Raw genomic sequence first — 26,131 nt, 5'->3', positions numbered from 1 at the left:
ATTTGAAGAAATGGGTCTCCTGCTGCTGTTTCCAGCTAGTTATGTTCTGTCAATATCTCACTTTTTTTTTTTTTTTGCTAAATTAAGCCTTTTTTAAATGATGCTTTCACTTGTGTTTGTTCTGTGATCGCTCACTGCATAATGGCTTGTGTCTCTTGAATGCCAAATCTTTTCTGTAAGCTGTTTTTTCTTCTTTGCATTACCAGGTTTCAGTTTGGCACACAAGTCCACAGCGATGACCGGAGAGCCGTATCTGCTCTTTAATGTGAATATCCAGGTTGCAGAGCCCTGCTCTCTGTGGGCAGGATTTTCGAGCACCATTGGAGCAGTCCGGAAACCTCCTCCTGCCCTCTCCCTTCTAAAATCATCGGTCTGTTAGAACATCCGTGTCTGTTTGCTATGACATATATCAACATTGATGAGAGACAGGAGCACTGTCGGGTAATTTTGAGCTGCCAGAATAATCAGCTGTATGCACAACATGGCTTAAAGGATTTCTCAGTTAGCAGCATGCATCCGCTGAAGAACTTAGACACTCCGATTTTTACTGGCAATCTTAATCCTGTAGGCAAAGCAAACGGCAATACAGAGACACATCTCTATCAGAGTGTAGAGAATCTACATTGGGGCTCAGTGACTGATTCAAGTTGCCATCCCCACTGTGGGAATGCAGACAATGAACTCATTTTCCATTACAGAGGCACAACACATTGGTCCAAGTGTTCCGTGGAAGGTGCCCCAGCCCTCAGCTCACCTAAATGTTGCAGACGCTTTCCTTTTCCGTCCAAGCAAATACCACCTTCAGCGCAAGATGTAGTCCCTTCCCCTTGTGCCAACGTGCCTCCATGGCTTTTCCCCTCATCAATGAATGGGGATGCTAAAAGAAATTTAAAGGAGAAACTTATGATCCACAGTACTAAAACTGCAGAGATTTGCAAGCCTCTCAGACCTCAAACTTCCTTGAATGACCTGGTTGCAAGGGAGTGCTCAGAATGCTGGGTGTGTCAGCCATATAAGAATGGCTGTTCAGTTAATTGTTGTACCATATTTGTGCAACATGCTACCCTTGCTCATAGGCCATGGATGGCACTAGGGAGGCATCACCCTTGTTTTTCTCGTAGGCTGACCAGTCCAGAAGACATCAAACAAGAAGCTCAGAGAAGGCTGCAGTTCAGAAGACAGAACAGCTCACCCAACTTAGCTCTTCATTGTGCCAATGAAGGACAGGAGATGGTCAAATCCCAAACCACTGAATCCCTAAAAGGTTATGTGGGGGAAGGGGACACCAAAAGGGCACTGGAACTGAGCAGAAAAGGCGATTGCAAAGAGCAGCTGTACATACCCACTTTTGAGGAGTTTAAGAGGATGAGAATCAAGGAAACTTGTTTGCAAAATGGTAGTAATGAAGCCACAAGAGACTTGAAGGAATGGACTCAAAAATTAGAAGAAAAGAGAAACCAGAACCTTTGCTTAGATACTCAGCAGGATCTTGCCAAAGAAATGGTTTCAGCTGCAGATGATTATGATGATGTGTTCCATGAAAATACTCAAAACGCTTCTGACTTGGATAGCTATCAAGATTCTTCATCCACATGGGACAGGAGCATCTGTCTGATGAGTATGCCAGTGGCCAGGGATTGCGAGATGCCAAGTCCTGATAGGATCGCAGGCCCCATTTGTTCTAGCCCAGTTCCAAGATCACCTTTACAGCCTGCCGCTGGTGTTACAGAGGAAGGGAAGAACTTTGCTGAACGGAACAAGCAGGAATTGGATGCAACACAACTAAGTGAAGTACTTCACCTTGCTGGACAGTCTTTTGCATCTGAAACTCAGTCTTCTTGCTGCCCACTGTTGTTAGAAGCAACAGATATATCCAGCTATGGAGCTAAACTACAGAAAATGAAGGATGAATTTATAGGTTCTGCACTGGACCTCATTAAGAAGAGGTAACCAATTCTGTTTGAGTTCCTGAACGAATTTACAAATGTCCTTACAGATTTAGTTAGCACTAGCAATTTTTAGAACTTCCCATGTCTTAATTTATTTGCTGTAGAAGTGATGCTGGTCCCTTATGCAGTGTGGAAATTGATGTTTTGGTGGCTTTTTCAATCTAGGTCTGTGGGAATTTTCTTCCATTGAGGCATTGGACTGCCATAACCAATTATGTGGTGGTGATGGGGCAAACTGATGTTAAAATGGAGGAGCAAGATACATTATCTTCTCTTTTTGGAAAACTAATTGATACATATAACCAGGCCATGGATTTTAATTATGATGACTAGTGCTAGGAAGAATTTCCCCCAAGTTAGTTGCCTAGCAATTGAAAGGAGGGATTGCATTACTTTCCTCAGCCCTACGTACCTTCACAGATGATTGAGCAAACTGGAGTCACTGGGACTTAGTGAACTATTCCTACAGGCACTCTTATGGTTATGATGCCCTTTGTCCATTTTCACTCTTTACTGCTATCACATTAACTCTTATCTAGTTTATAAATAAGAGATGTGAGGAGAATTCATTTTTATTTTAGTATAATGAAACTGATTTGGGGGGCCACTTCAACCATGTGGATTTATTAAATCCTTTCAGTTGAAGTAATAAACTGGAGTATTCGAGTCATTTTCAGCCCCACTACATGACATAGCCTCTGACCAATCAGGAACTCACTTCAAATCACTCAGGATAAAGGATTCAAAACCTAGTGAAGCGTGGAAGCCTAACTAATGGCCATATTTCTGGTACTGGGTACATGGGGCAATCTGCAAAAAAAGCTAAGCGGAGAGAAGGAAAGATGAGTCCTCGGCAGACAAAAAATACCAGTGATGGGCCATAGATTGATTTGGGGAAGAGAAATCTAGGTCTGAGGAAGTGTGCATGCACATAAAAGCTTATACCCAGAATTAAACTTAGTTGGTCCTAAAGGTGCCACTGAACTCAAGCTTAGTTTAGGTCCCACATAAGACCAGATAAGCAGGTCCATGGAACTATTTGTCTCGTGGCAGTTGGCCCTGAAGGGACATTACAGTCCATGTACAACAACTGCAGAAATATTGGTTGGTTTCATGCTAGTCATGTTAGTTATTTAGAGTACCATTGCCAAGGTTTCTCCACTCATTTTTATGGACAATACACAAGCGCTGTAATCAATTGTTGCATTCCTGTATTTTCTGTGTTGATTTTCTGTCTTTTTTAGAACAATTTCTGGTGGGTAGGGTTTTTTTTAACTGTTAATTGTAATGCCATATGGAGTGCCAAAACTTCTCAGAGTTACTGGACCCCTTTAAATTTGCAGTCCTTCCTTCCAGTTCCAGCATGATTCGTTATTTTCTATTCTCTATGAACAGGGGGAGGGGATTTTTGAGCAGGAACGCACAGGAACACTGTTCCGACTGGTTTCGTGTCAAGGCATGTGTTCTAATATGCAAATGAGTTCCTGTTGGGCATTTTCTACAAAAAAAGGCCCAGCCTGAAACAAAGATGATGTAGGGGTGTGCAGTTGTTCTATCAAAAAAGCCCTCTCTATGAATATTGAAAATAATCAGGTCTTGGTCTGTGAGGGAGGAGGGACTTTGTAGTTTTTAAAATCAGCTGCCCTTTTTTTGCCGGGGGGGGGACCTTTTTATAGTTGGCTTAATTCAGTAATAATATGTTTTTAAAAAAGATTATTAACGCTGACTTCAGCAGGCTATAAAGAGTGACTGGAGCAATTTGAAGTTCGAATGAATAACAAAATAAGTGAAGGTTTGCAATTTTTTTTTTTAATGATCGTGAAAGTGATTGTGGGATGGATGGGCCCAGAAATAAAGAGTTCTTTAAAATATTGTGTATTAAAAGATGTGAAGTTGTTGTACAAGAGCGTATTTTTTATGATCAAAAGAACAGCCAGTGTTAAAGGAATACAGGGAAGGTGTGGAATAATGAACACAATATTGAATCCAGATTCGGATGGGTAACCGTGTTGGTCTAAAGCGGCAGAAGAAAGTTTGAGTCCAGTGGCACCTTTAAGACCAACAACATTTTATTTAAGGTATACATTAAAGGTATACATTATACCTTGAACAAAATTTTGTTGGTCTTAAATGTGCCACTGGACTCATATTGTGTACAAGGTGCCTCAAAAATAATGCTTTTTGAGAGCCAGTTAGTGGTTAAGTGTGCGGACTCTTATCTGGGAGAACCGGGTTTGATTCCCCACTCCTCCACTTGCACCTGCTGGAATGGCCTTGGGTCAACCATAGCTCTGGCAGAGGTTGTCCTTGAAAGGGCAGCTGCTGTGAGAGCCCTCTCCAGCCCCACCCACCTCACAGGGTGTTTGTTGTGGGGGAGGAAGGGAAAGGAGATTGTGAGCCGCTCAGAGACTCTTTGGAGTGGAGGGCGGGATATAAATCCAATATCTTCATCTACCTCACAGGGTGTCTGTTGTGGGGGAGGAAGGTAAAGGAGATTGTGAGCCGCTCTGAGACTCTTCGGAGTGGAGGATGGGATATAAATCCAATATCTTCATCTACCTCACAGGGTGTCTGTTGTGGGGGAGGAAGGTAAAGGAGATTGTGAGCCGCTCTGAGACTCTTCGGAGTGGAGGGCGGGATATAAATCCAATATCTTCATCTACCTCACAGGGTGTCTGTTGTGGGGGAGGAAGGGAAAGGAGATTGTGAGCCGCTCTGAGACTCTTCGGAGTGGAGGGCGGGATATAAATCCAATATCATCATTAAAGGGTGTTTTTCAATAATTTTTTTTTAAAAAAGAATACTCTGCTCAGAGATGGGGAGATGTGTGGGGAAGGTTCTGTAAGAAAATTAAAAATGGATGTGGACCTCGGTGGGGTAGGGCAGGATATAAATCGAATAAAATAAATAAATAAATAAGGAGCTGTGGAGATAAGGACCCGAATATAAGGTAGATTGGTGAGGCCTTCTTTCAACACCGAATCCAGTTTAAGTAATTCACTCATTTACCAACAGAAGCCAGTTATATCAAAAAAATCGAGATCCTCCCCCAATTCCTGCTTGCCTGGCTGCCGCACTCCATTGCTTCATATAAGATATAGAATGGCTAAGGGAAAGTAGAAATGATATCACACAAAGTGATGTACAGAAGTGATTACTAGGCCAGCATACAATAAACAAAAAATTACTTGCTTGTAAGTATAGACAGACTGATGCATTTGCATGAAAATTCCCAGTAGTTTCAGGTGACTGATCTATCATCAAATGACCACCTCCATAACCATTCCCTGGTAATCTGAATAATATCATGGAAGTTCTGTAATGACAGTGTGGTAGATCTTCACGAGGCAGAATTAACCACACGTTATTGCCTCTCAGATAAATCCAGACCCCATTGTGGCACAAGCCAAAAACAGGAATGAACAAAAGCACATCACGTAGGCTCCATTTGAACATAATAAACACAGAGAGGCTTGTCTATGACAAGCGCAAACTTGACTTATTGCCAGACATGCACACATCCTCCCTCCTCCCCTGACATGGAGAGTGCAATGAGAAGCTTCCTCATTTCAGAAGCCTTCAGTTAAACTCCAGTTTGCTGTAAAATCCAAATGTGGGCACAGCAACCAATCACGGTTTTTTTGTTTTCCCACGAAGGTGGGATTAGATCCAAAGGTGTTCTGATCCAACTGGAAAAGTTTTTTCACCAAGGAATTTCCCCCTTCTGCAGCAGACCCTCATTTTGCCCCCTTTACACACCCATGCTGCTCTTGTAGATCCCCCAGTTCAAGGAGCTTAGTTGCCTGTACAGGAGTGGGTGGGTGCATCCGGCAGAGGAGTTCTGGTGACAGTACTTTAGATCCAATGCCAGGATTTAAAACCAGTATCAAACCATGTTTTAACATCCCATTTTATGTGTGGGAACTCCAGTTTACACTCCGTTTGGACTTTGACTGGAATTTGACTGACAGGTTTTGAAGAAGATGAAGAAGAAGATATTGGATTTATATCCCGCCCTCCACTCCGAAGAGTCTCAGAGCGGCTCACAATCTCCTTTCCCTTCCTCCCCCACAACAGACACCCTGTGAGGTAGATGAAGATATTGGATTTATATCCCGCCCTCCACTCCGAAGAGTCTCAGAGCGGCTCACAATCTCCTTTCCCTTCCTCCCCCACAACAGACACCCTGTGAGGTAGATGAAGATATTGGATTTATATCCCGCCCTCCACTCCGAAGAGTCTCAGAGCGGCTCACAATCTCCTTTCCCTTCCTCCCCCACAACAGACACCCTGTGAGGTAGATGAAGATATTGGATTTATATCCCGCCCTCCACTCCGAAGAGTCTCAGAGCGGCTCACAATCTCCTTTCCCTTCCTCCCCCACAACAGACACCCTGTGAGGTAGATGAAGATATTGGATTTATATCCCACCCTCCACTCCGAAGAGTCTCAGAGCGGCTCACAATCTCCTTTCCCTTCCTCCCCCACAACAGACACCCTGTGAGGTGAGTGGGGCTGAGAGGGCTCTCCCAGCAGCTGCCTTTTCAAGGACAACCTCTGCCAGAGCAATGGCTGACCCAAGGCCATTCCAGCAGGTGCAAGTGGAGGAGTGGGAAATCAAACCCGGTTCTCCCAGATAAGAGTCCGCACACTTAACCACTACACCAAACTAGCTCTCCTTTTGAAGCCTGGAGATCTTCAGGAGAAGTCCATGAAAAGAGGAAGGAGAAAGTGTGCAGGCATGACAACAAGCCAGGTCTGTGCCCCTCATAAACAAACTTTTGTTTGTCCAGGACATCTGAATGCAACCTGGCTGCTTTCAGAGCACATAATATCAAATGCTTTGAGTAAGTGAGCCAGGCCCACAGGGGAATGCGAATACATATATTTTCTAATGACTAGCCAGTCGGAGCTGGAAGAGTTACTGCGGTATTCATGTTTATGTATACTTCTCTTGAGGTTCTCTACACATGATGGTTGTTTCTCTTTAGCTTACTGGAAATGTTCCTTCTACAAAACCTTTTAAATGCTTTTTCAGCCAGAGGGCATAGTATAGTCATAGAGCAAACGGCTCGTTTGTTCTGCCAGTACTTCACATTGTGGAAATTTCTATATGAAAGTATCATTTTAGTGAATGTTGCACCCTCATATTTAATCTTAGAATTCTTAATATATATTTTTAAAAATCTGTTGAACCTTTTATATGAGGTTAATCATATACATATCGACTAAGAAGAACAGCACAACCCCTAATCCATAGATTTTAATCTTGGAGAGATTATAGATCTGTCATCACAGTCATTTATGTGAAATGCATGTGTATTGCTAACAAAATTTGCTAGTCTTAAAGGTGCCGCTGGACTCAAACTTCGTTCTAATGCTTTGAACCAACATGGCTACCCACCTGAATATGGCTTGCTATTTTCTGTCTGAGCCACTTCGGTGGGAAGGGCGGGATATAAAGTCAATATATATATATATAAAAATAAATAAATGTTTTATGTAATGTAGGAAAAGAAATATTGTGTTTCAGAGGATAAGCTGAATGAGGGATAACTATCTAGGGCAGAGGTGTGGAACTCATTTGTTACTAGGGCCAGATGACATAAATGTCACTTTGTAGGCCTAAACCATGTGCCATAAAATGTAATTCCAGGTACCAGAGATACAAATTTTGTAAGGAAGGCAACTAGGGTTGCCAAGTCTCTCCGCTGCTGTGGTGGGCGACGCCTCTTGTGTATGGAAAGAGCACGCAGCACGATGATGTCACCCATAAGTGATGTCATCGTGCAAGGCACATTGCGCCAAGGACGCTCAAGGAGTCACGACAAAACTCTATGATACCATAGAGTTTTTACCGCGAATCCTAGAGCGTCCCTGGAGCGACGTGCCTGCCATGATGATGTTACTTCTGGGTGACATCATTGCGCAGGGCACATTGTGCGACAATGGGGCCCTTTTGCGGCAGGGATCCTCCTAGTGGCCTGCTCTGTGCCAGAGGGTTGGGGGGCCCCATACTGGGGGATGCCCTGCCGCCAGTGGGAGCTTGGCAGCCCTAACAGCAACTGGTAAGCTTTGAGTTGGTGTGTCCTCACCATGAGACCCCATAGGCTCGAGAGGAAGATGCAGAGGAAAACCCATATGGGTGGACTGGAGAACCAGCTGAGACAAAACCCTTCTCCAGCCTGCTCCTTCCACCAATGCTGTGAGCTCAGGCCCCAGGGTAGAAATGCAAAGCATCCGGGTGCTGCAAGCTCCCCCCTGCCCGAGCCACCATGGAAGGGAACGGAGAGGACAAGCTGAACTAACTCCCCTGCCTGCAGAAACAGGGGGGCAGTGACTCAGGTGTGAGGCCATGTGCATGGTGGGACCCAGGCCAAGCAAAACCCAATAAGCCGGAGATGCCTGTGTGGCCGTGGCTGCCTCTGGCCAAGATGATCCATGGCAGGGTGATGTTGGGGGCTCAAACTAGAGATTATCAGCAAGCTGTGCCATCCCCATGTGGCAGCAGCCACTCTAGGCTGAAGTAGGGTTGCCAGTAACTGAAGAGATACTGCGTGATGTAATGCATGATGGACCCCCACTGGGAGTAATCAAGAATTTGTGGCTTTGTAAAAAAAATGAAGTTGGGTGAATGTCCATTGTTTGGAACAGGGGTGGTCAAACTGCAGCTTGGGAGCCACTTGTGTCTCTTTCACACATATTGTGTGGCTCTCGAAGCCCCACCACCCCATTGACCAGCTTGGAGAAGGCATTTCTCTCTTCAAATCACTTCTCCAAGCCAGCCAGTGCCTTGGAGAATGCACTTAAAATTTCTTTCTTTCTTTCTTTCTTTCTTTCTTTCTTTCTTTCTTTCTTTCTTTCTTTCTTTCTTTCTTTCTTTCTTTCTTTCTTTCTTTCTTTCTTTCTTTCTTTCTTTCTTTCTTTCTTTCTTTCTTTCTTTCTTTCTTTCTTTCTTTCTTTCTTTCTTTCTTTCTTTCTTTCTTTCTTTCTTTCTTTCTTTCTCCCTCTCCCCTCCTCCCCATTTCTTTGCCTGCCTGCCTTCCTTGCAGCTCTCAAATATCTGATGCTCATGTCTTGTGGCTCTCAAACATCTAATGTTTATTCTATGTGGCTCTTACATTAAGCAAGTTTGGCCACCCCTGGTTTGGAACAGTATATGATTATGTGCCACATAAAAGATATCACATAAAAGAGTGATCCACACCTCAGTCATTTCAAGAATCAATTACTGTAATGCCCTTACATGGGGCTGCCCTTGACTCAGATTTGAAAGCTGCAGCTGGTGCAAAATGTCTGTGCTTGAGGGCACTTTACTGGCTGCCTATTGGATACCAAATCCATTTCAAGGTCTTGGTATTAACCTTCAAAGCCCTATATGGCCTAGGACCTGTCTATCTACGGGACCGCCTGGCCCCACATGTTCCCCAGAGAGCAGCTCGATCAAGTTCTCAAAATCTCTTGGTCATCCCTTGGCTAGGTTAAATTCCACCAGAGCAAGAGCCTTCTTGGTGGCAGCCCCAATAATATGGAACACCCTCCCAGAAGCCATCCGGGCCCTGTGGAACTTATCGCAGTTCTGTAGGGTCTGCAAGACTGAATTGTTTCAGATGGCATATGACATCTAAATGGGAGACGGCTGCCACCTCACCTGGATCGATCTCATATTAGTACCAACTGCCTAGGATGTGACCATTTTGGAGAAAGGAAAATACTATATGATCCTGCCTTGAATAGATGAAGTAGCGCCATTGTGATATTATCTGATTGTTTTACTGTTTTAATATTGTTTTATTTTATGTTGTTAGTTGCCTTGAGTCTTCGTAGAATGGGCAGGATATAAATCTAACATAATAAATAATAATAATTTCAGGATTCTTTATTCTTTGCGTGATTAACAAGAATGTCCCCACATTGTAATTTTCTGTGGGAATCCTGTGCTACAAGTGAGAAAAGTATACTGTTTTTATGTTCTAAATGTCTGGAAAGGTTTTTAAATTCCTGCATACATTCACAAAATGCCTGCAAAGTATAGTGAACATTTGAAATGCGTTGAGTAAGAGTATAGTATTATTATATCTGCCCTTTTAAATCCTATGCATGGTAGCTACTTAGTGTAAGTGTTACCTCTCTCTTCGCTGACCTTGGATGTAATATCTGCTCTTCATTTATGGAGGAGCAATTATCATTTATGGAGGAGCAATTATACATGAAGTTAGATCTTTCAGCACATTTCTGTGTATGGAAGGGGGGCAATTTTCACTAATTTTCACATTCCCGCTGCAGACCTCATGCTGTTACTGGGGTCCCTTCATCTCCCAGGAACAGAATTCTAGGGGGCATTTGGGGCTTTACTTGGAGGGGGGGGAATTACACTCGTTCTGTCAGAAATTTTCAGCAAATACGGCTAGCAAAGTTGTGTCTGTTAACAGGAGAAAATCTTGGTACCTTCTTGTATTTTATTGCCTATGTGATGGAGAAAAAGGTTATCTGTGTCTCGGTGAAAACCAAATAGCCAAGAAAAACTAAAGGAATAAAAAATTCTCTCAGTTTAAACTTTATATTAAAACGTTGCTTTTTTCACCAGGCTCCTTTAAAATTGTATCTTTTCCTTGCTGCCTTTGGACTTAGCTCTAGACTGTGGTTGATATAATATTATATGAAAATAGGAACCGGCCCTGTGCCAGTTCAGACCATTGGTCCGTCTAGTTATATGTCATCTACATTGATCGGCAGGAGTTTTCAGGCAGAGAAAGGTCTTTTCCAGCACTCTTTACCTGGAGATACCAGGGACTGAACCTGATACCTCCTGAATGCAAATACAGCCCCCCTCCAACTTACAAGCCCTCCTCAAAAACATTAACCGGATCTTTTCTCTTTCCATGCAGTTGCAGTGCTGAAACTGCCACAGAGTCCCCATCCAAAGGACCAAGTGAATTTAAGAAGGCTGACCTCACTTTTCTAGAGGATCATCATCAACCCACAGTGAGTTTCATATCTTGGGGTACAGAAGAGTTTTACAGCAGTTCATCCAGGAACTTCACCTGGAGTGGGATGGTGGCTCAGTGGTAGAGCATCTGCTTGGGAAGCAGAAGGTCCCAGGTTCAATCCCCGGCATCTCCAACTAAAAAGGGTCCAGGAAATAGTCTCGAAAAACCTCAGCTTGAGACCCTGGAGAGCCGCTGCCAGTCTGAGTAGACAATACTGACTTTGATGGACCGAAAATCTGATTCAGTATAAGGGAGCTTCATATGTCCATATGTTCACCTACCCTTGCAGTGTGTTGTAGCTCTCAACCACTCTTCATGCCTGTCTCTAATTCTCTGCTAGTTGTGGCCCTCACTCTGTCCTATCTGTCTTGGCCTCCTGTCCCTGCAGCCACTCTCCCTAATTTCGAAGAACCTGAGGCACATCTCCGCTGTGTTTGAAATTTGGATTTAAGATGGTTGGGATGAAATCCTATTGAGAATGTTGCAACTTAGTTGGGGCTAATTTGTTCCATTCATTTCAACAGACCATAGTCATAACTAATTTTAAATTAATCAGGCTCGCTAGATGCAAATTGGTTTGAAACTGGTTTAATTGTCATGGCCTCTCCACTCCCCCTCCCAACTTTGTGAGTTGCATCCTTTAATCAGGATGCTGGAAGTTGTATGATAGCTGTCTCTCAGCCCTCCACACAATTTCAGTTGCCCTAATTATTTGGTTGGGAGCCATGCCAGTTAAACCAATTTGAATGAGACTTACAATGTAATCATAGAGGAACTCCCTTCTAAGCCTGTTGACTCTCCACTGACCTCTGCGTAGACCTGCACTGCCAACATTTTATATAGGCATAGTCAGCCTTCAGAATGTATCAGGAGGAAGAGAAATCCCTAATTTCCATGTGACCAGTTAATTCTTCATCCCACCTGCACAGCCCAGTAAAATCGGGGTGCTCTTGTCTAGGTTCCACCTAGATTCCTCCTCAGCATATATGCTTACATGCTCACAAACACCACTACGCATATTTCTCAAATTTTTGCATTTAATAGAACAGCTCTTGTTTTGCCTCCTCACTTCAGTGATTGTGCTGCAAACACAGAATTGACTCCAGGGACAGAGTGGGCTGTGGGGGGAGAGGGGAGTTGTATGTTGGTTCAAAGCACTGACAGATTTGGTTGAGCATATTTGAGTGCCCTGCATTTTGATGCCTGAAATACACACACCCCCTTCTGTTTTCTTCCCAGAACTCTATTCCCAACTGCCGCAGATCCAGTTCTGACATTTCCCATGAATCCCCAGACTTCACTAAAACTCAGCGGGAGTGTCGATTACGGCCTCATTTCAGTGATCCCATGCCAACAGATGCCGTGAAGAGGAAACAACTGGAGCTGAAGATAGCCGCGGCTGCACGGCAGCATGCTCAGAAGCACCGACAAGAGAGAGAACACAGTGAGAGCCCTACCTTTTCTCTGAATTGTGCAGGTGTTGATGTGCCTTTGTTGCTCTCAGTTCTGAGCTTTTGAGTTCATAATTGCAAAAAAAACCAGATCTTGCTCATGGAGTATGTGTTGTAGCCAGCAGCAGTCTTTTATGCCAGGGGCTACATAGGGGAGAAGGGACATCACACACCCCTATGTGCTTGACAGCCAAGATTCTGGCGGGCCCAAATTTGCCATGACTGCATTTCCCAGGAACCGGTATGGCTTTGTGAGTGCTTCAGCGACTTTGCCAATGGCTTCTTGAATAAGAAGTGAGCAAGAACTGGAACCATTATTTAGCAAATGGGCTCAGCAGATGCTTCCCGCCTGTTGTTTTCACGGATTCCTAGGATAGGAAGAGAAAGGGACATCTAAATCCCACCAGAGCCTAGCTGCAGAAGAGAGCTTCCTTCTGTACAGGGGAGGGGAACCTTTTTTCTGCCAAGGGCCATATGGATATTTATAACATCATTCGCGGGCCGTAAAAAATTATCAACTTACAAAACAGTGCTCCGCCGAGGGAGAATGATTCAGGCCAGCAAAATTAATGCAAATAATTGTTTTTCTACTTGAAGTCATGTGGGGAGAGCCTAATATGACACACACACACACACACACACACACACACACGGACTGCCACCCTAGGCAAATGCATAGGTCCAGGGCTTTTTTGTAGGAAAAGCCCAACAGGACTCAGTAGCATATTAGACCACATCCCCTAATATTAGCATATTAGGTCACACACTCATTAGCGTATTAGGCCACACCCTCTGGGATAAGCAAGTGCAAACTGAACGGTGACAGTAACTTTTCCAGGCCCTGCAGCAATTCTGGCCGGCCGGCCAGTTCCCAGGGAGGCTGCCGCACAGTACATCTGGGCCCTGTGATCCCTGCCTGGCCCTGGGGAGGCTGCTGCACGGCATGACTGGACCCCACGATCCTCACTGACCAGTCATGCCCCAGAGAGGCTGCCACATGGCAATCTATGTATCTGTCCAGCAATCCCCGAGGGCCACACCAAGTGACCTCGAGGGCCGTATACAGCCCTTGGGATGGAGGTTCCCCACCCCTGCTTCCGTAGCGGTGGAATTAAGAAGAGGAGTGTTACTCGAAACAGGCGTTGTCAAACAGACGACTGGTGAGTCTCAAATGGCTCCTGGTGGTTCACATCGTCTAGACGTGGTGAAGTGACAGTGCTGGAGAAACCCTAGACAACAACCCTTGAAGTGCATCACTGTGACACTGTTGGGGTAAACAGACAGTTGTTCTGACATACATTTCTTCACCCTACTGCTCTGTGTTTAACAGCAACCTAACATTCAGAAGCTGAAGAAGTGAAGTTTTTTCTAGTATAAAGATAAAGTAATAGGAAAATCTTCACCTCATATTATTGCCATTGTCTTCTTCAAGTGTGGAATGCCACAGCCCTAAGCCATCAACAGCTAGGTTCTCTCTATCTGTGCTGTCTGGGAAAGACACATGTGTTTTGCAGCATACGTCCATCCCATAAAAAAACAGAACTAGCTTTTCTTGCTGGAGGAGTGAGGTTGACATCATTTCTTCTCCCATATATGTTCCTGCTCAGAAATTAAGATTACAGGGGGAAACCCTCCTGACTCTCCTATCAGTCACAGCAGCTCATCTGGTGTGAAAAAGGGCCTTTTCAGTGGCAGCCCCACTATTATGGAATAGTTTAGTTTTTAGTTTATTTTATTTATGATTTATATCCCGCCCTTCCCACCAAGTGGCTCAGGGCGGCTCACACCATAAAATCCAACATAAAAATTAAGTTTAAGCATTTAACACAGTTAAAACATTTAAAACATAAAAACATTAGGAATAACAGAAGTCTAATAGAAGCACACTTTGTTTCTTGTGCCGATTAGTTATAAGCCAGCCGGAAGAGGGTTGTCTTACAGGCCCTGCGGAACTGAGCAAGGTCCCGCAGGGCCCTCACCTCTTCCGGCAGCTGGTTCCACCAGGAAGGGGCCATAACAGAGAAGGCCGTGTCCCTGGTAGATTTTAAGCGGGCTTCAAATAGTCTTCTCAAGGAGATGCACCTGGCCCCCTCAGACTGTCAGACTTTAGGAGGCAGTTGAACACAATTTTATTTAGTTCCGCATTTGATTAATTTACTGGCAGCTCTAAATTGTAATTTAAATTTTAGGTTTTATGAATTTTATCTACATTGTAATCCATTTTGAGTTCTGTAAGGCAGAAAGGCTGCTGATCAGTGTGTTTAAATAAAGGAAGGAAGGAAAGTAATGTGGAGCTTCCCTCTTCGCACAGTACAGCAAACAGCTGCTTGAAAGTAACGTTTACGTCTCTATTTCTGCTCAGGCCCAGCAATGACAAAAGCCAACGTCGACCACGGAAGCAGCTTTGACGAGAACCAGCGTGTCCTGGGTGGCTCTCTTCGTTCCAAGCACCGCTGGAGCAACATCAGCAGTCTGAGTGCCGACAGCGGCATCGTGGGCGGGAACGACGAGAGGGACAATGCTGACGCCGGCAATGGAGGGGCACCGAGGATGAGATCAGCCGAGATGGAGAGGGCAGACAGCGGCATCAGCCAAGTGCTGACTAGGAAGTGGAGGAGAAGCCAAGTGTCTGAAATGCTGACTTCCCTACAAGTGTGGGAAGCCCACCAGCCGTGCACTGACTGTGGGGGAAGAGATTTCCCAGTGGAAACAGATGTTCAGAACCAGAACAAGAGGCGGGCCAACCTCTGTGAGAAGTGCCTGAAATGCCGGACAGAGCGGAAGGAGTCGGTGTTAGAGTTTGTCAATACTGAAGCCAGTTATGGGGAGGACCTGCGCATCATCAAAGAGGAGTTCTACCTCCCCATGCAAGCGGCTGGCCTCCTAACACAGGACCAGCTGCTGGTGGTTTTTGGCAACATACAGGAGTTGATTGACCTCAATGAAAACTTTCTGGAGTACCTGCAGGAAGAAATTGATCAAGCCTTTGAGCAGGTAGAGTATGCATTCTCCAATTCCCCCCTTTCTCTTTTGGGCCTCATCAAGCACTCAGATCATGCTTGGAAACAAAAGAGTGATGCAAGGGTGATGCAGTCCCTTTATGCAACCTCCAACAGTACTGTGGCTCCCATATCTTGGTAAGTTAAAGTTTCCTGGCTGGTTTGGTGTAGTGGTTAAGTGAGAGCTGGTTTGGTGTAGTGGTTAAGTGTGCGGACTCTTATCTGGGAGAACCGGGTTTGATTCCCCACTCCTCCGCTTGCACCTGCTAGCATGGCCTTGGGTCAGCCATAGCTCTGGCAGAGGTTGTCCTTGAAAGGGCAGCTGCTGTGAGAGCCCTCTCCAGCCCCACGCACCTCACAGGGTGTCTGTTGTGGGGGAGGAAGGTAAAGGAGATTGTGAGCCGCTCTGAGACTCTTCAGAGTGGAGGGCGGGATATAAATCCAATATCTTCATCTACCTCACAGGGTGTCTGTTGGGGGGGAGGGAGGGAAAGGAGATTGTGAGCCACTCTGAGACTCTTCGGAGTGGAGGGCGGGATATAAATCCAATATCTGACAGTTTTCAAAGGTAGGGTTGTGCTTCTGGCTTGTTGACATCGTGGAAGTATGCCAGCGTTGCCGTGATCGAACACATGGAGTAGCCTTATACTGATCATCCGCGAATCAAGGTCAATATTGCTTTGGCAGCGGCATTCCAGGGTCTCAGGCAAAGGATTTTCATGTTACCTGTTCTATTAAATTGGAAATGCCAGGGACTGAACCTGGGACCTTCTATATCCAAAGCAGAAGCTCTATCAATGAGCCATAAACCCTCCCAGTGGCATTGTTGCTATGGTACAGTTTGTAGCACTAATTGGAAAGGCACCATGTCTAATGACTAGGGAAGGGAGTTGAGAGTCAAGGCTGCCACTGTGTTCTTCTGACTCATTCCCTTTGCCCTTCTGAAAGTCTCCCATGCTGCCATTACTCCGGATCCCATGCCAGCATCCCCCTCCTCCCATATTTCAACCATGGAAGGAAATCAAATTATTTTTGTGCCTATATGTGTGGGCATATTTTTGTGCACAGCCTTGGGTTTCAATTATTTTCTTGATTTGTATGCCACCTTTTTGCCTCTCAGAGATGTTTGGGTTGGATTGGATGCACCCAGTCTTCCACATGTTGCTTATTCTTGTTGATAGGTGTCAGCCAGATGTGTAAATGCGGCAAATGCAAGGCAGACATCTTGAAAATGATTTTTTTCCTCTTTTGCTCTTGAATACCCACATTCCGATACAGGCCAGAGCAGGGGCTGGCTTTCTGAAAAATGCACAATGTTGTTTTTGCTCCTTCACTCCTTGTTCAGACATTTGGTGCCGTGCCCTACTTGGGCATGGAGGCCAATCCTCATCAACAGGTATTGCTACTTTTGTCCTTGGTTAAAGGAGCAAAGCAAATGGCAGAGACACATACACACGCCTTGCTTGGCACACTAATTCCATGCTTGGAGAAGGAGGAGGGGAAATCCTTTCACCATTACATTCATTTTTACAGCAACAACCAAGGTGGCCAGTCTTGCCTGCAGGAAAACAAATAAGAGCAGCTTTACAAGCCAATAATTGCCAGTGGCCCAGAACATACACAAGCCTAATTAAATTTCACAGTTACCGTTTTCGCACACAGCTTACCTCGCAGTCACAATCCTGTTCCCTCCGCAGCGTTTGTCGGATTTCCCACCATCTGCGCCGGAGTTACAGGAAGTGCCACGGCTTTTGCGTAGCAAACGTAAACTGGGTTTTAGCGATTTACGTTTGCTACGCAAAAGCTGCGGCACTTCCTGTAACTTCGGCGCAGATGGTGGGAAATCCGACCGGACGCTGCGGAGGGAACAGGATTGTGACTGCGAGGTGAGCTGTGTGCGAAAACGGTAAGTGTTATTTGAGCTACACTCCAAACTACATCCTTTCTTAAATGCACACATGGTTATTCAAGTCAAGCCTAGTTTACGGTTACAGTTGATGACCAGTTCACTCCATCAGTTTGCGTAAAGCATTTGAATACTGTCAGACGATGGGATCTCAAATTGACCAGACCTTGAATTGTTGCAAAGTTAGGCTTTATTTGATAATCCATAAGCATCGGAACGAAGGAAGATTGAGACTGATACATTGTAGCAGTAGAAGGCATGCTATATTGGGGTACATCAAAGGGAACTATACAAAGCCACAATTCTAAACATTGCCGAGTTAAGGTGCAAAGATTCACACAGTCTCCCTCTCTTATCTTATTGTTACTGTTAGTCTTCCGGAGATGGCCAGGTGGCCGTCCCTGGAGGCGCTTTATCTTCAAAGGGGGAATTTCTGCCTTTGTTAGTATCAAGGGGAAGAAACGTTCACATCAAGCATTGGCAACAATCTACAACTTTCTACTTTGATATGCAAGGTCTTTTCTCATGGTTAGTAGCAACGTTTCAAGATGGCGACAGTTCAGCTAAGACTTTTATTTCAGGAAAGTTACATCGGCTGACATATACAATACATAGAATAAAAATCTGACTATAATGTTCCATGATTGGGTACCTGGGACTATTTAAAAAATAGAATAATACAACTGTAAAAAACACATACAAACTCAGATAAAAGATAAAGGATTAAAACTTAGTCTATTTGCCAAACATTTTATCTTCCTTAAGAGCCTGAGTGCAAAATTGTACAAGGTTATTTAATTTTGCTGGAACAGCAGTTCTCAATCATTCTCCCCTGCTTCGGCGGGGAGGGCGGGATATAAATAAAATTTTACATTACATTACATTTACATTACATTATGACAAATGAGTATTCTGTGCCAGCACCAAGCTTTATACTGTTACTGGACTTGTGAAAACTGGATGGGGCAGACCTTACTGATTAGAACACCGTGTTGTCACCTTCATTGTTGAGCGTCCTGTCAAATAAAGAGAACCGAGAACCAAGATGAAAGCAATAGTTTTATCCTTCAGAAATATGGTTTCCTTCCACTAGAGATAGGTGAGGGAGCCAGCATGGTGTGGTGGCTAAGAGCAACAGAATTGGGTTTGATTCCACTCTCCTCCACTTAAAGCCAAGTTGGGTAACCTTGGGTCAGTCACAGCTCTCCCAGTCCAAAAAAATCAGCCAAGCTTGCTACATAACACTAAAAAAAGAACTAGAGCTTCTGGTTGCCAGACCATCGTAGGATCTCCTGGCCATACCACACACAATGCCATATGATCATTTTTAATTTAATTTTTAGGCTTGTTGGCAGCGGAATCCAATGGAAAGGTATAGCGAAGCCCACTGATCTCAGTTGACTTCAGGGCCTTTTTTGTAGAAAAAGCTGAGCGGGAACTCACCTGCATATTAGGTCACACCCCCTGATGTCACCGTTATTTCACACACAGCTTTTTTGTAGATAAAGCCCAGCAGGAGCTCATTTGCATATTAGGTCACACCCCCTGACACTGTGTTCCTGTGCATTCCTGCTCAAAAAGAAGCCCTTAAACCTCAAACACAGGAGAATAAAGCACAGTCCCAGGAAGCTCCCTTACACAGATTTAGACCGTTGATCTATCGACATCAGTGCTATCTGTTCTAAAAGGCAATGGCTGTCCAGGGTTTCAGGCAGAGGTCTTTCTCTTTCTCTAATACTTGATCCTTTTAACTGATACTACACACTTGATCTTAGCCAAAAGGCCACGAAGTGAGGATCCTTTTAACTGGAGAAACGAGGGATTAAATCTGGGACCTTCTGTATGCCAAGCAGAGGCTCTGCCCCTAAGCCACAGCCCCTCCAGTTAGAAATCTAACAGCAAGAGGTATTCTGAAAGCCATTTTCATCTCTCCCCATGACAGAACTAAAGGCAACAGTGTCCAGGGCTGACAAAGCTCTCCCTCACTTACCTGCAGTATTGGGGGCTGGCTGGGAGGCTGCATTGACATCAAGGCTGGAGGAGGCCCATCATCAGTTCCAGGACGAGGCCAGGTGACTGCAGCAACATTGGTGGGGCAGGAAGAACCCTCCCCACACCCATATAGGCCAGCAGAATAGTGTTGGAGGCAGTCAGAAGGTGAACTAAAGGCTGCGGAGAGAAGACGAAGGGTGTTGCAAACTCCTCTCCTCCGTATTGAGATTTGTGTGGGGCGTCCTAAAGAAAAGAGACTGGAGAGTATGCCCACCCTGGACTCTAAACCCACCCCCAGGAGGTGGAGTCTCACGAACATCAAAGAATTCATTAGAATTCAAAATCATATATGCGAACAGTGCAATGCTAGAGTTCAAGTTTTAAAAACTCAAGGTGTGGCTTTAATCCATGCAAGTCCACTCTTGATCTTGAAATCCGGTTTTTAATGAAAAAAATGAAATCTGCCCGTAGACTGAAACCAGCCCTTTATTATACATAGAATTTTAAATGCATTCCCTATGCATGGTAATGTATAATAAACTACTAGGCCTCTGTGCCACACCACCCTCTGCTGATGAAAATGGGAATGGTTCTAAACCATGGTGGGGTTTTGTTTGCTTTTTGCCATCCAATCACAGCTGACTTCCAGCGGCCCTTTGTGGTTTTCAAGGCAAGAGACATTCGCAGGCGGTTTGCCATTGCCTGCCTCTGAGTGTCAACCCTGTACTTTAGTGAATTCCCATCCAAATACTAATTAAATTCCCATCCAAATACTAACCAAATTCCCATCCAAATACTAACCAAATATCAACCCTGCTTAGATTCTGATATCTGATGAGATCAGGCGAGCTCGAGCTATTTAGGGTAGGTCAGTAGTGTCAAGCATCGGTATTTCAAATAACCAAGCACTTGTTTAATACAAAGACTCGTTTTATTTGATAATCCGGTGCTCCTCCAAGGTCCGATACCTTGGAAGTGATACAAAGTTTCACATGGTATAGATTCTTAAAGGATACTTCAAACGCAATAGAAAAGACAGCTTCAAGCCATAACATACAGATGTGAATTGCAATAGATGTTCAAAGGGTACTACATACTACTGTTATGTGGTTACAACTTCCCCCTGATCCCAGGCATTCCTGTCTTTCTGATAAGGTGTGTGAATGGGAACAGTTCGGGGGAGGTGCCTTTCCTCTATCATCAAAGTTATTTGCATATTCTAAATCTTCTACCCAGTGGTGAGGGAGGAAGAAAGAAAAGAAAGGGGGGTGTAACCCAGCTTTGAAATGCAGCTATGAGAGAGAAGAATTTTAAGGCCAAGAGGAAATGGCTTCCCCTACCTCCATTGATTTAAGACACAGAAATATCATGCTTGACAAGTAGTACTTCCGGCGAGTTATATAGAGTTCCCAATAAGTGATCTACTTATTTTGAGGGAGATTCAAGAGCGTGGGGGCATATATGTGGCATTTTGGGTTTTAGGCAGCCCCTTCCCCCTACTTGCAATGACTTTACAGCCAGAGGTACTGAGTTGTTTTACAGTGTGCACCTCGCCCTGAGAATAAAATCCCAGATCCAGATTTCTTACCCAAGCCCTTAAAAAGTGGCATATATCAAATGAGTGCTTCTTCCCACCTGGGGCAAAAAAACCCTAAGAAAATATTATTCCTCCATTCATCAGCGGGGGGGAGGGGGGAGATGAAGTCACTGCTGACTTAAGGCCCCTTAGGTTTTTCAAGCCAAGAAATATTCAGAGGTGCTTTGCCATTGCCTCTTTCTGTGTTGTGCTCCTGGATTTCCTTGGAGGTCTCTCATCCAGGTAGTAGCCTGGGTCAACTCTGCTTATCTGATGAGATCAGGCTAGCCTGAGCTATCCAAGTGAAGACTTCATATGTTTACTTCTGTAAGTAAAGCTTACTTTGACTGGAACACTGTTATCATCTCCTAAGTTTTATCTCTGGTTTGTGAGGCATTCAGTGAAGCTGCTAGGGTTTCCAGCTGTAGCAGACACTCCAGCAGGAGAATTTGGAGGGCAGAGACAAGTTCTTCATTGTCATGCCAACATGTAAGGTCCAGTTTAGTGCAAAACCAAAACAGACATCATCTCATTAGAACGAGGCTCTGGGATTCACCCAAAACCTTCGTATTGAACCATAGAGCTAAAGTGGGAGACTCCTTGATGTTGCTGTGCACTACGCATCAGGTTTATTATTATTATTTTAAAAACGTGAGTTATTTAATACTGGAATTGAAGTTAGTCAGAATAGGCAATAACGTTCCAGCTGTTTCAATAGAAAACGGATTTCTGGTTGTAACTCCCTTCCCAATGCAATTGAGATGAAATTCCCTCAGACATGGGATCCTCCCTTCTAAATTTCGTTCAGATAGGAGAAAGCATCTCTGTTCTAGAGGGAATTAAAAATGTTACTTGCAGAGCAGGCACAGCTCCAGAGAACAAAACGGCGTATGCAAGCAGAGAACTTGTGTTATATAGCATCAGATACTCTTCCCAGATCACTTTGGCAGAAAGTGAAAGTGCTGCGCTTGGAAATGCCAAACTGAATGATCTTATCTGATGGGAAGATAGTGCAGTTGTTCTGGTTGGATTGTGTCCTTGCCAGGCTCGTATCTGCCGCTTCTTTCTTTCTGTTGACAGCTCCTGCTGTGTGAAGCAATGAAACCAGACACTGACAAACTAGAATAACTGTCAGATGTGAAGGTCTGCAACTGCTTCAGGTTTGGTGTAGTGGTTACGAGCGGCCGACTCTAATCCAGAGAACTGGGTTTTTGATTCCCCATTCCTCCACAAAAGGTCAGCTGGGTGATCTTGGGTCAGTCACAGTTCTCTCAGAGCAATTCTCTCAAGAGCAGTTCTCAAAGAGCTCTCTCAGCCCCGCCTACCTCAGGGTGTCTGTTGTAGGGAGGGGAAGGGAAGGTGATTGTAAGCCCTCTGAGACTCCCTTGGATAGTGCAGGGCAGGGTATAAAACCAACTCCTCCCCCCCCTCTTCTTCTCCTTCAGTTGTTGGAAGTAATTTTGGTTGGCGTTAGAGCATTATAACCTGACTCAGGTTATATTTGATTAGTAACGTTCCAGCAGCACTTCCTTAATTATTTCCTTTTCTTCCCATTTTGTCACTTCTCTTTCCTGTTATTTCTCCCCTCTGAGCATTGCGGTGTTCTCACTCTGTGCTGCTTCCTTTGGGGAAAAAATTGATGTGAGAACGCAGAGCCTCTGAACAGCTTGTTACAGATTTTTCCCCCCCATCCGAGCCGAAAGGACTTGACTGAGAATTCGTAGAGGATGCTGTGATCCTTGGAAAACGTGGTGCCGAGGAGCTTGTCGTGGCTGCAATTATTGGGATGCATCTTGATCACCGTTTTTAATATATAGACGGCTCTGAACTCACATTAGTTTTAGGCTGGTGAATGCCCGTAACTACCTCCCCTTCTCTGGCTGAGGAAATTCTCCTGTTGTGTGTTTGGCAGGGTGATGACGACCTAATGACTGTGTGCATCGGTGAAATATTCCTGGAGTTCGTCAACATGCTGCCTGCTTTCCAGACCTATTGTCTCCAGCAGTCTTCTTCAGTGAACATGCTCAATGCATTGGAGAAAGAGAAGGAGCTACTCAGGTGAGGAGAGTTCTGGAACTTGGGTAGGTGATAGATGGGTATGAGGTCCCACAGCAACACAAGTTTCAGCAGCCAACATGGTTTTAGAGTGGGGTGGCCTGAGAGTGAAATGGAACTCGAGTCATCCCATCTCTGAGTGAAACATGTTCACATGTAGATTTTTGCTACTTTCCCTTTTGTAGCCTTCCAAGAAGGCTACAACCCCTGAAGGTCAGGAAAACTCTCAAAAACAGCTACCAGGGGTGGGGTGGGGTGCTGCAGCAAGCAGGTAGAAATTACACATGTGCACATACACTGCTACACATGTGCACATTTTGTACCATTTTCTGACCTTGGTCCATTCACACAAGTGTGCGGTGTGGGGAGAATTTCTATCAATCCCCCTGTTTTAATGCAACCTCCCTGCCACATTTCACAAGGCCTAAGGGTCCCCAGACTTGAGGAGCAGCTTTTCAATTGGTTGGGGGGCCATGCTGGCTACTGGGAGACAGCAAAGTTCCCTTCTGTGTGCTCCAACCTAATCTGTGTGCAGATCCAACCTAAAGTCAAGCACCGGGGTATGTAGCATGGGCTAGGATGTCAGACCAGCTAAGACTTCCTGAGGCACCTGAGGTCTTACCAAAGTAATGAGGCGGCTGTGTCACCACACATGCTTTTCGTATTACCGATGTTGCTAATGCTGCTTGAGTGTAACTAGCTTTAAAACTTCTACCCCTCCTACTTCAGGTAGGATAAGATACAAGAACCTGTTGTGGAGAGGGGCTTGCTAGCAGCTTTCCCCCTCCCAGGGCTGATCCATTCATTAGGCAGCGGCCCTGGAGGGACGCCTGTTTTGGCCCTGCCTCCCACCCTCACGTCTTCGATGAGGGAAATAGGTGGGCATGGCAGCATGACTCCTATGCAAGAAACCCACAAATACCTACCCCAAATTCACAGGATCTTCATCCCTGTCAGTTGGCCATCTAGCCTCTGTTTAAAAACCTCCAAGGAAGGAGAGCCCACCACCTCCTGAGGAAGCCTGTTCCACTGAGGAATCGCTCTGGCAGGAAGTTCTTCCTAATGTTGAGCCGGAAACTCTTCTGATTTAATTTCAACCCATTGGTTCTGGTCCTACCTTCTGGGGCCACAGAAAACAATTCCACACCATCCTCTATATGACAGCCCTTCATGTACTTGAAGATGGTGATCACATCACCTCTCAGCCGCCTCCTCTCCAGGCTAAACATCCCCAGCTCCTTCAACCGTTCCTCATAGGACTTGGTCTCCAGACCCCTCATCATCTTCGTCGCCCTCCTCTGGACCCATTCCAGCTTGTCTATATCCTTCTTAAAATGTGGTGCCCAAAACTGAACACAGTACTCCAGGCGAGGTCTTACCAGAGCAGAGTAAAGCGATACCATCACATCACGTGATCTGGACACTATACTTCTGTTGATACAGCCCAAAATTGCATTTGCCTTTTTAGCCACCGCATCACACTGTTGACTCCTGTTCAGCGTATGATCCACTAAGACCCCTAGATCCTTTTCGCACATACTACTGCTAAGACAAGTGTGCACACTGCCTGGCCACTGTTGCTTCCGGAAGCTACGGTGACCGGACTGAGTGACGGTGGCTGGGTGGTCCAGTGCTCTGAGGCACGAGAGCTATGCCGCCACCGTGGTGCTCACCCTCGCTGGGGGCGAGGGAGGAAGGCTGTGGGGGGTGGGGTGGGGGCGGTGCCTCACCTTGGGCACGAGATGCCATGAAGCCAGCCCTGCCCCCCTCCCCTTGTGCAAACGGAAGGGCCAGAAGAGGGGTTTTGGATGAAATATCAAGTTTCTGTGAGAATTTAGTATTTTCTCCTGGAAACTGAACTCGTTTGAGCTTTCAGCCTCATCCCCTGCCTTCTATACAGGAGAATATGGAATATTGAAGGCTTCAGTAAAAGAAGGAATGTCTGTGTTTGTGGCCTTCCTGGCTGTTCATTCTACTGTGTGGCAGGGGTGGTGGAAGAGGCTTGTTTGTGCTCAGATTCTTATCACTGGCTAGCTGTATTATCCCTGGCATGTGCAGAAGGGAAAATACAAGGGAGTGTAATAAAGAAGTGACTTCTGATTGACTTAATGCCATGGTGTCTAAATTTACATAAATTAAGTAGTATCTAGTAGCTAAGGTATTCGTGACAGGTTTGTTGTCAGTTTGCCCCTAACCTGAAAAAGTTTGCGAACTTTAACATACAAAACCAAAAGCTTCCACTTATGTTAAGGCCTGCAAAACCTAGAGCACTGTGGCAGTTTGGAAGGAAAGCACAATATATTTGTAAGTTTCTGGAATCGAAGTAACATAATACTGAGTAACATAAATACTGTAATTCATTTCTGTATGCATCTCAGTAGCCTGACCTGGATAGCCAATCTCATCAGATCTCAGAAGCAGGGTCAGCCCTGGCCAGTATTTGGATGGGAGACCTCCACAGAATAGCAAGGGCATGAAATGGAGCCAAGCAGTGGCAGATTACCTCTTAACGTCTCTTGCCTTGAACATATGAAGCTGCCTCCTACTGAATCGGACCCTGGGTCCGTCAAAGTCAGTATTGTCTGCTCAGACTGGCAGCAGCTCTCCAGGGTCTCAAGCTGAGGTTTTTCACACCTATTTGCCTGGACCCTTTTTTGGAGATGCCGGGGATTGAACCTGGGACCTTCTGCTTACCAAGCAGATGCTCTACCACTGAGCCACAGCCCCATTCATGACTCTCCAGGGTCTCAAGCTGAGGTTTTTCACACCTATTTGCCTGGACCCTTTTTTGGAGATGCCAGGGATTGAACCTGGGACCTTCTGCTTACCAAGCAGATGCTCTACCACTGAGCCACAGCCCCATTCATGACTCTCCAGGGTCTCAAGCTGAGGTTTTTCACACCTATTTGCCTGGACCCTTTTTAGTTGGAGATGCCGGGGATTGAACCTGGGACCTTCTGCTTCCCAAGCAGATGCTCTGCCACTGAGCCACAGCCCCATTCATGACTCTCCAGGGTCTCAAGCTGAGGTTTTTCACACCTATTTGCCTGGACCCTTTTAGTTGGAGATGCCGGGGATTGAACCTGGGACCTTCTGCTTACCAAGCAGATGCTCTACCACTGAGCCACCGTCCCTCCCCTTGAAAACTCTGCAGGATCACCTAAAGTCAGATGTGACTTGACAGCACTTTCCACTACCACTTTCCACTTCCTT

General features: G+C 45.2%; 1 protein-coding gene and 1 non-coding gene across 2 annotated transcripts in view; one reads left to right on the top strand and one right to left on the bottom strand.

Annotated features, from left to right (window-relative positions):
* Positions 1–208: 208 nt before the first annotated feature.
* LOC132589179 (uncharacterized) overlaps positions 209–26,131 on the top strand; it is a 28,179-nt gene continuing 2,256 nt past the window's right edge. Inside the window, exons 1-5 of the mRNA XM_060261863.1 lie at positions 209–1,946; positions 10,838–10,934; positions 12,179–12,383; positions 14,753–15,384; positions 22,776–22,921. Coding sequence (XP_060117846.1) covers positions 400–1,946; positions 10,838–10,934; positions 12,179–12,383; positions 14,753–15,384; positions 22,776–22,921 — 2,627 coding nt within the window. The 5' untranslated portion in view covers positions 209–399. The remainder of the gene's footprint in view (positions 1,947–10,837; positions 10,935–12,178; positions 12,384–14,752; positions 15,385–22,775; positions 22,922–26,131) is intronic.
* TRNAT-GGU (transfer RNA threonine (anticodon GGU)) lies at positions 25,708–25,779 on the bottom strand. The gene has a single exon. It is a non-coding gene; the product is annotated as a tRNA-Thr (tRNA).

Source organism: Heteronotia binoei, chromosome 21 (assembly GCF_032191835.1).
Source record: "Heteronotia binoei isolate CCM8104 ecotype False Entrance Well chromosome 21, APGP_CSIRO_Hbin_v1, whole genome shotgun sequence".
NCBI lineage: Eukaryota > Metazoa > Chordata > Lepidosauria > Squamata > Gekkonidae > Heteronotia > Heteronotia binoei.
Note: the sequence above shows the minus strand (reverse complement) of the source record. Positions and strands in the feature narration are given on the sequence as shown.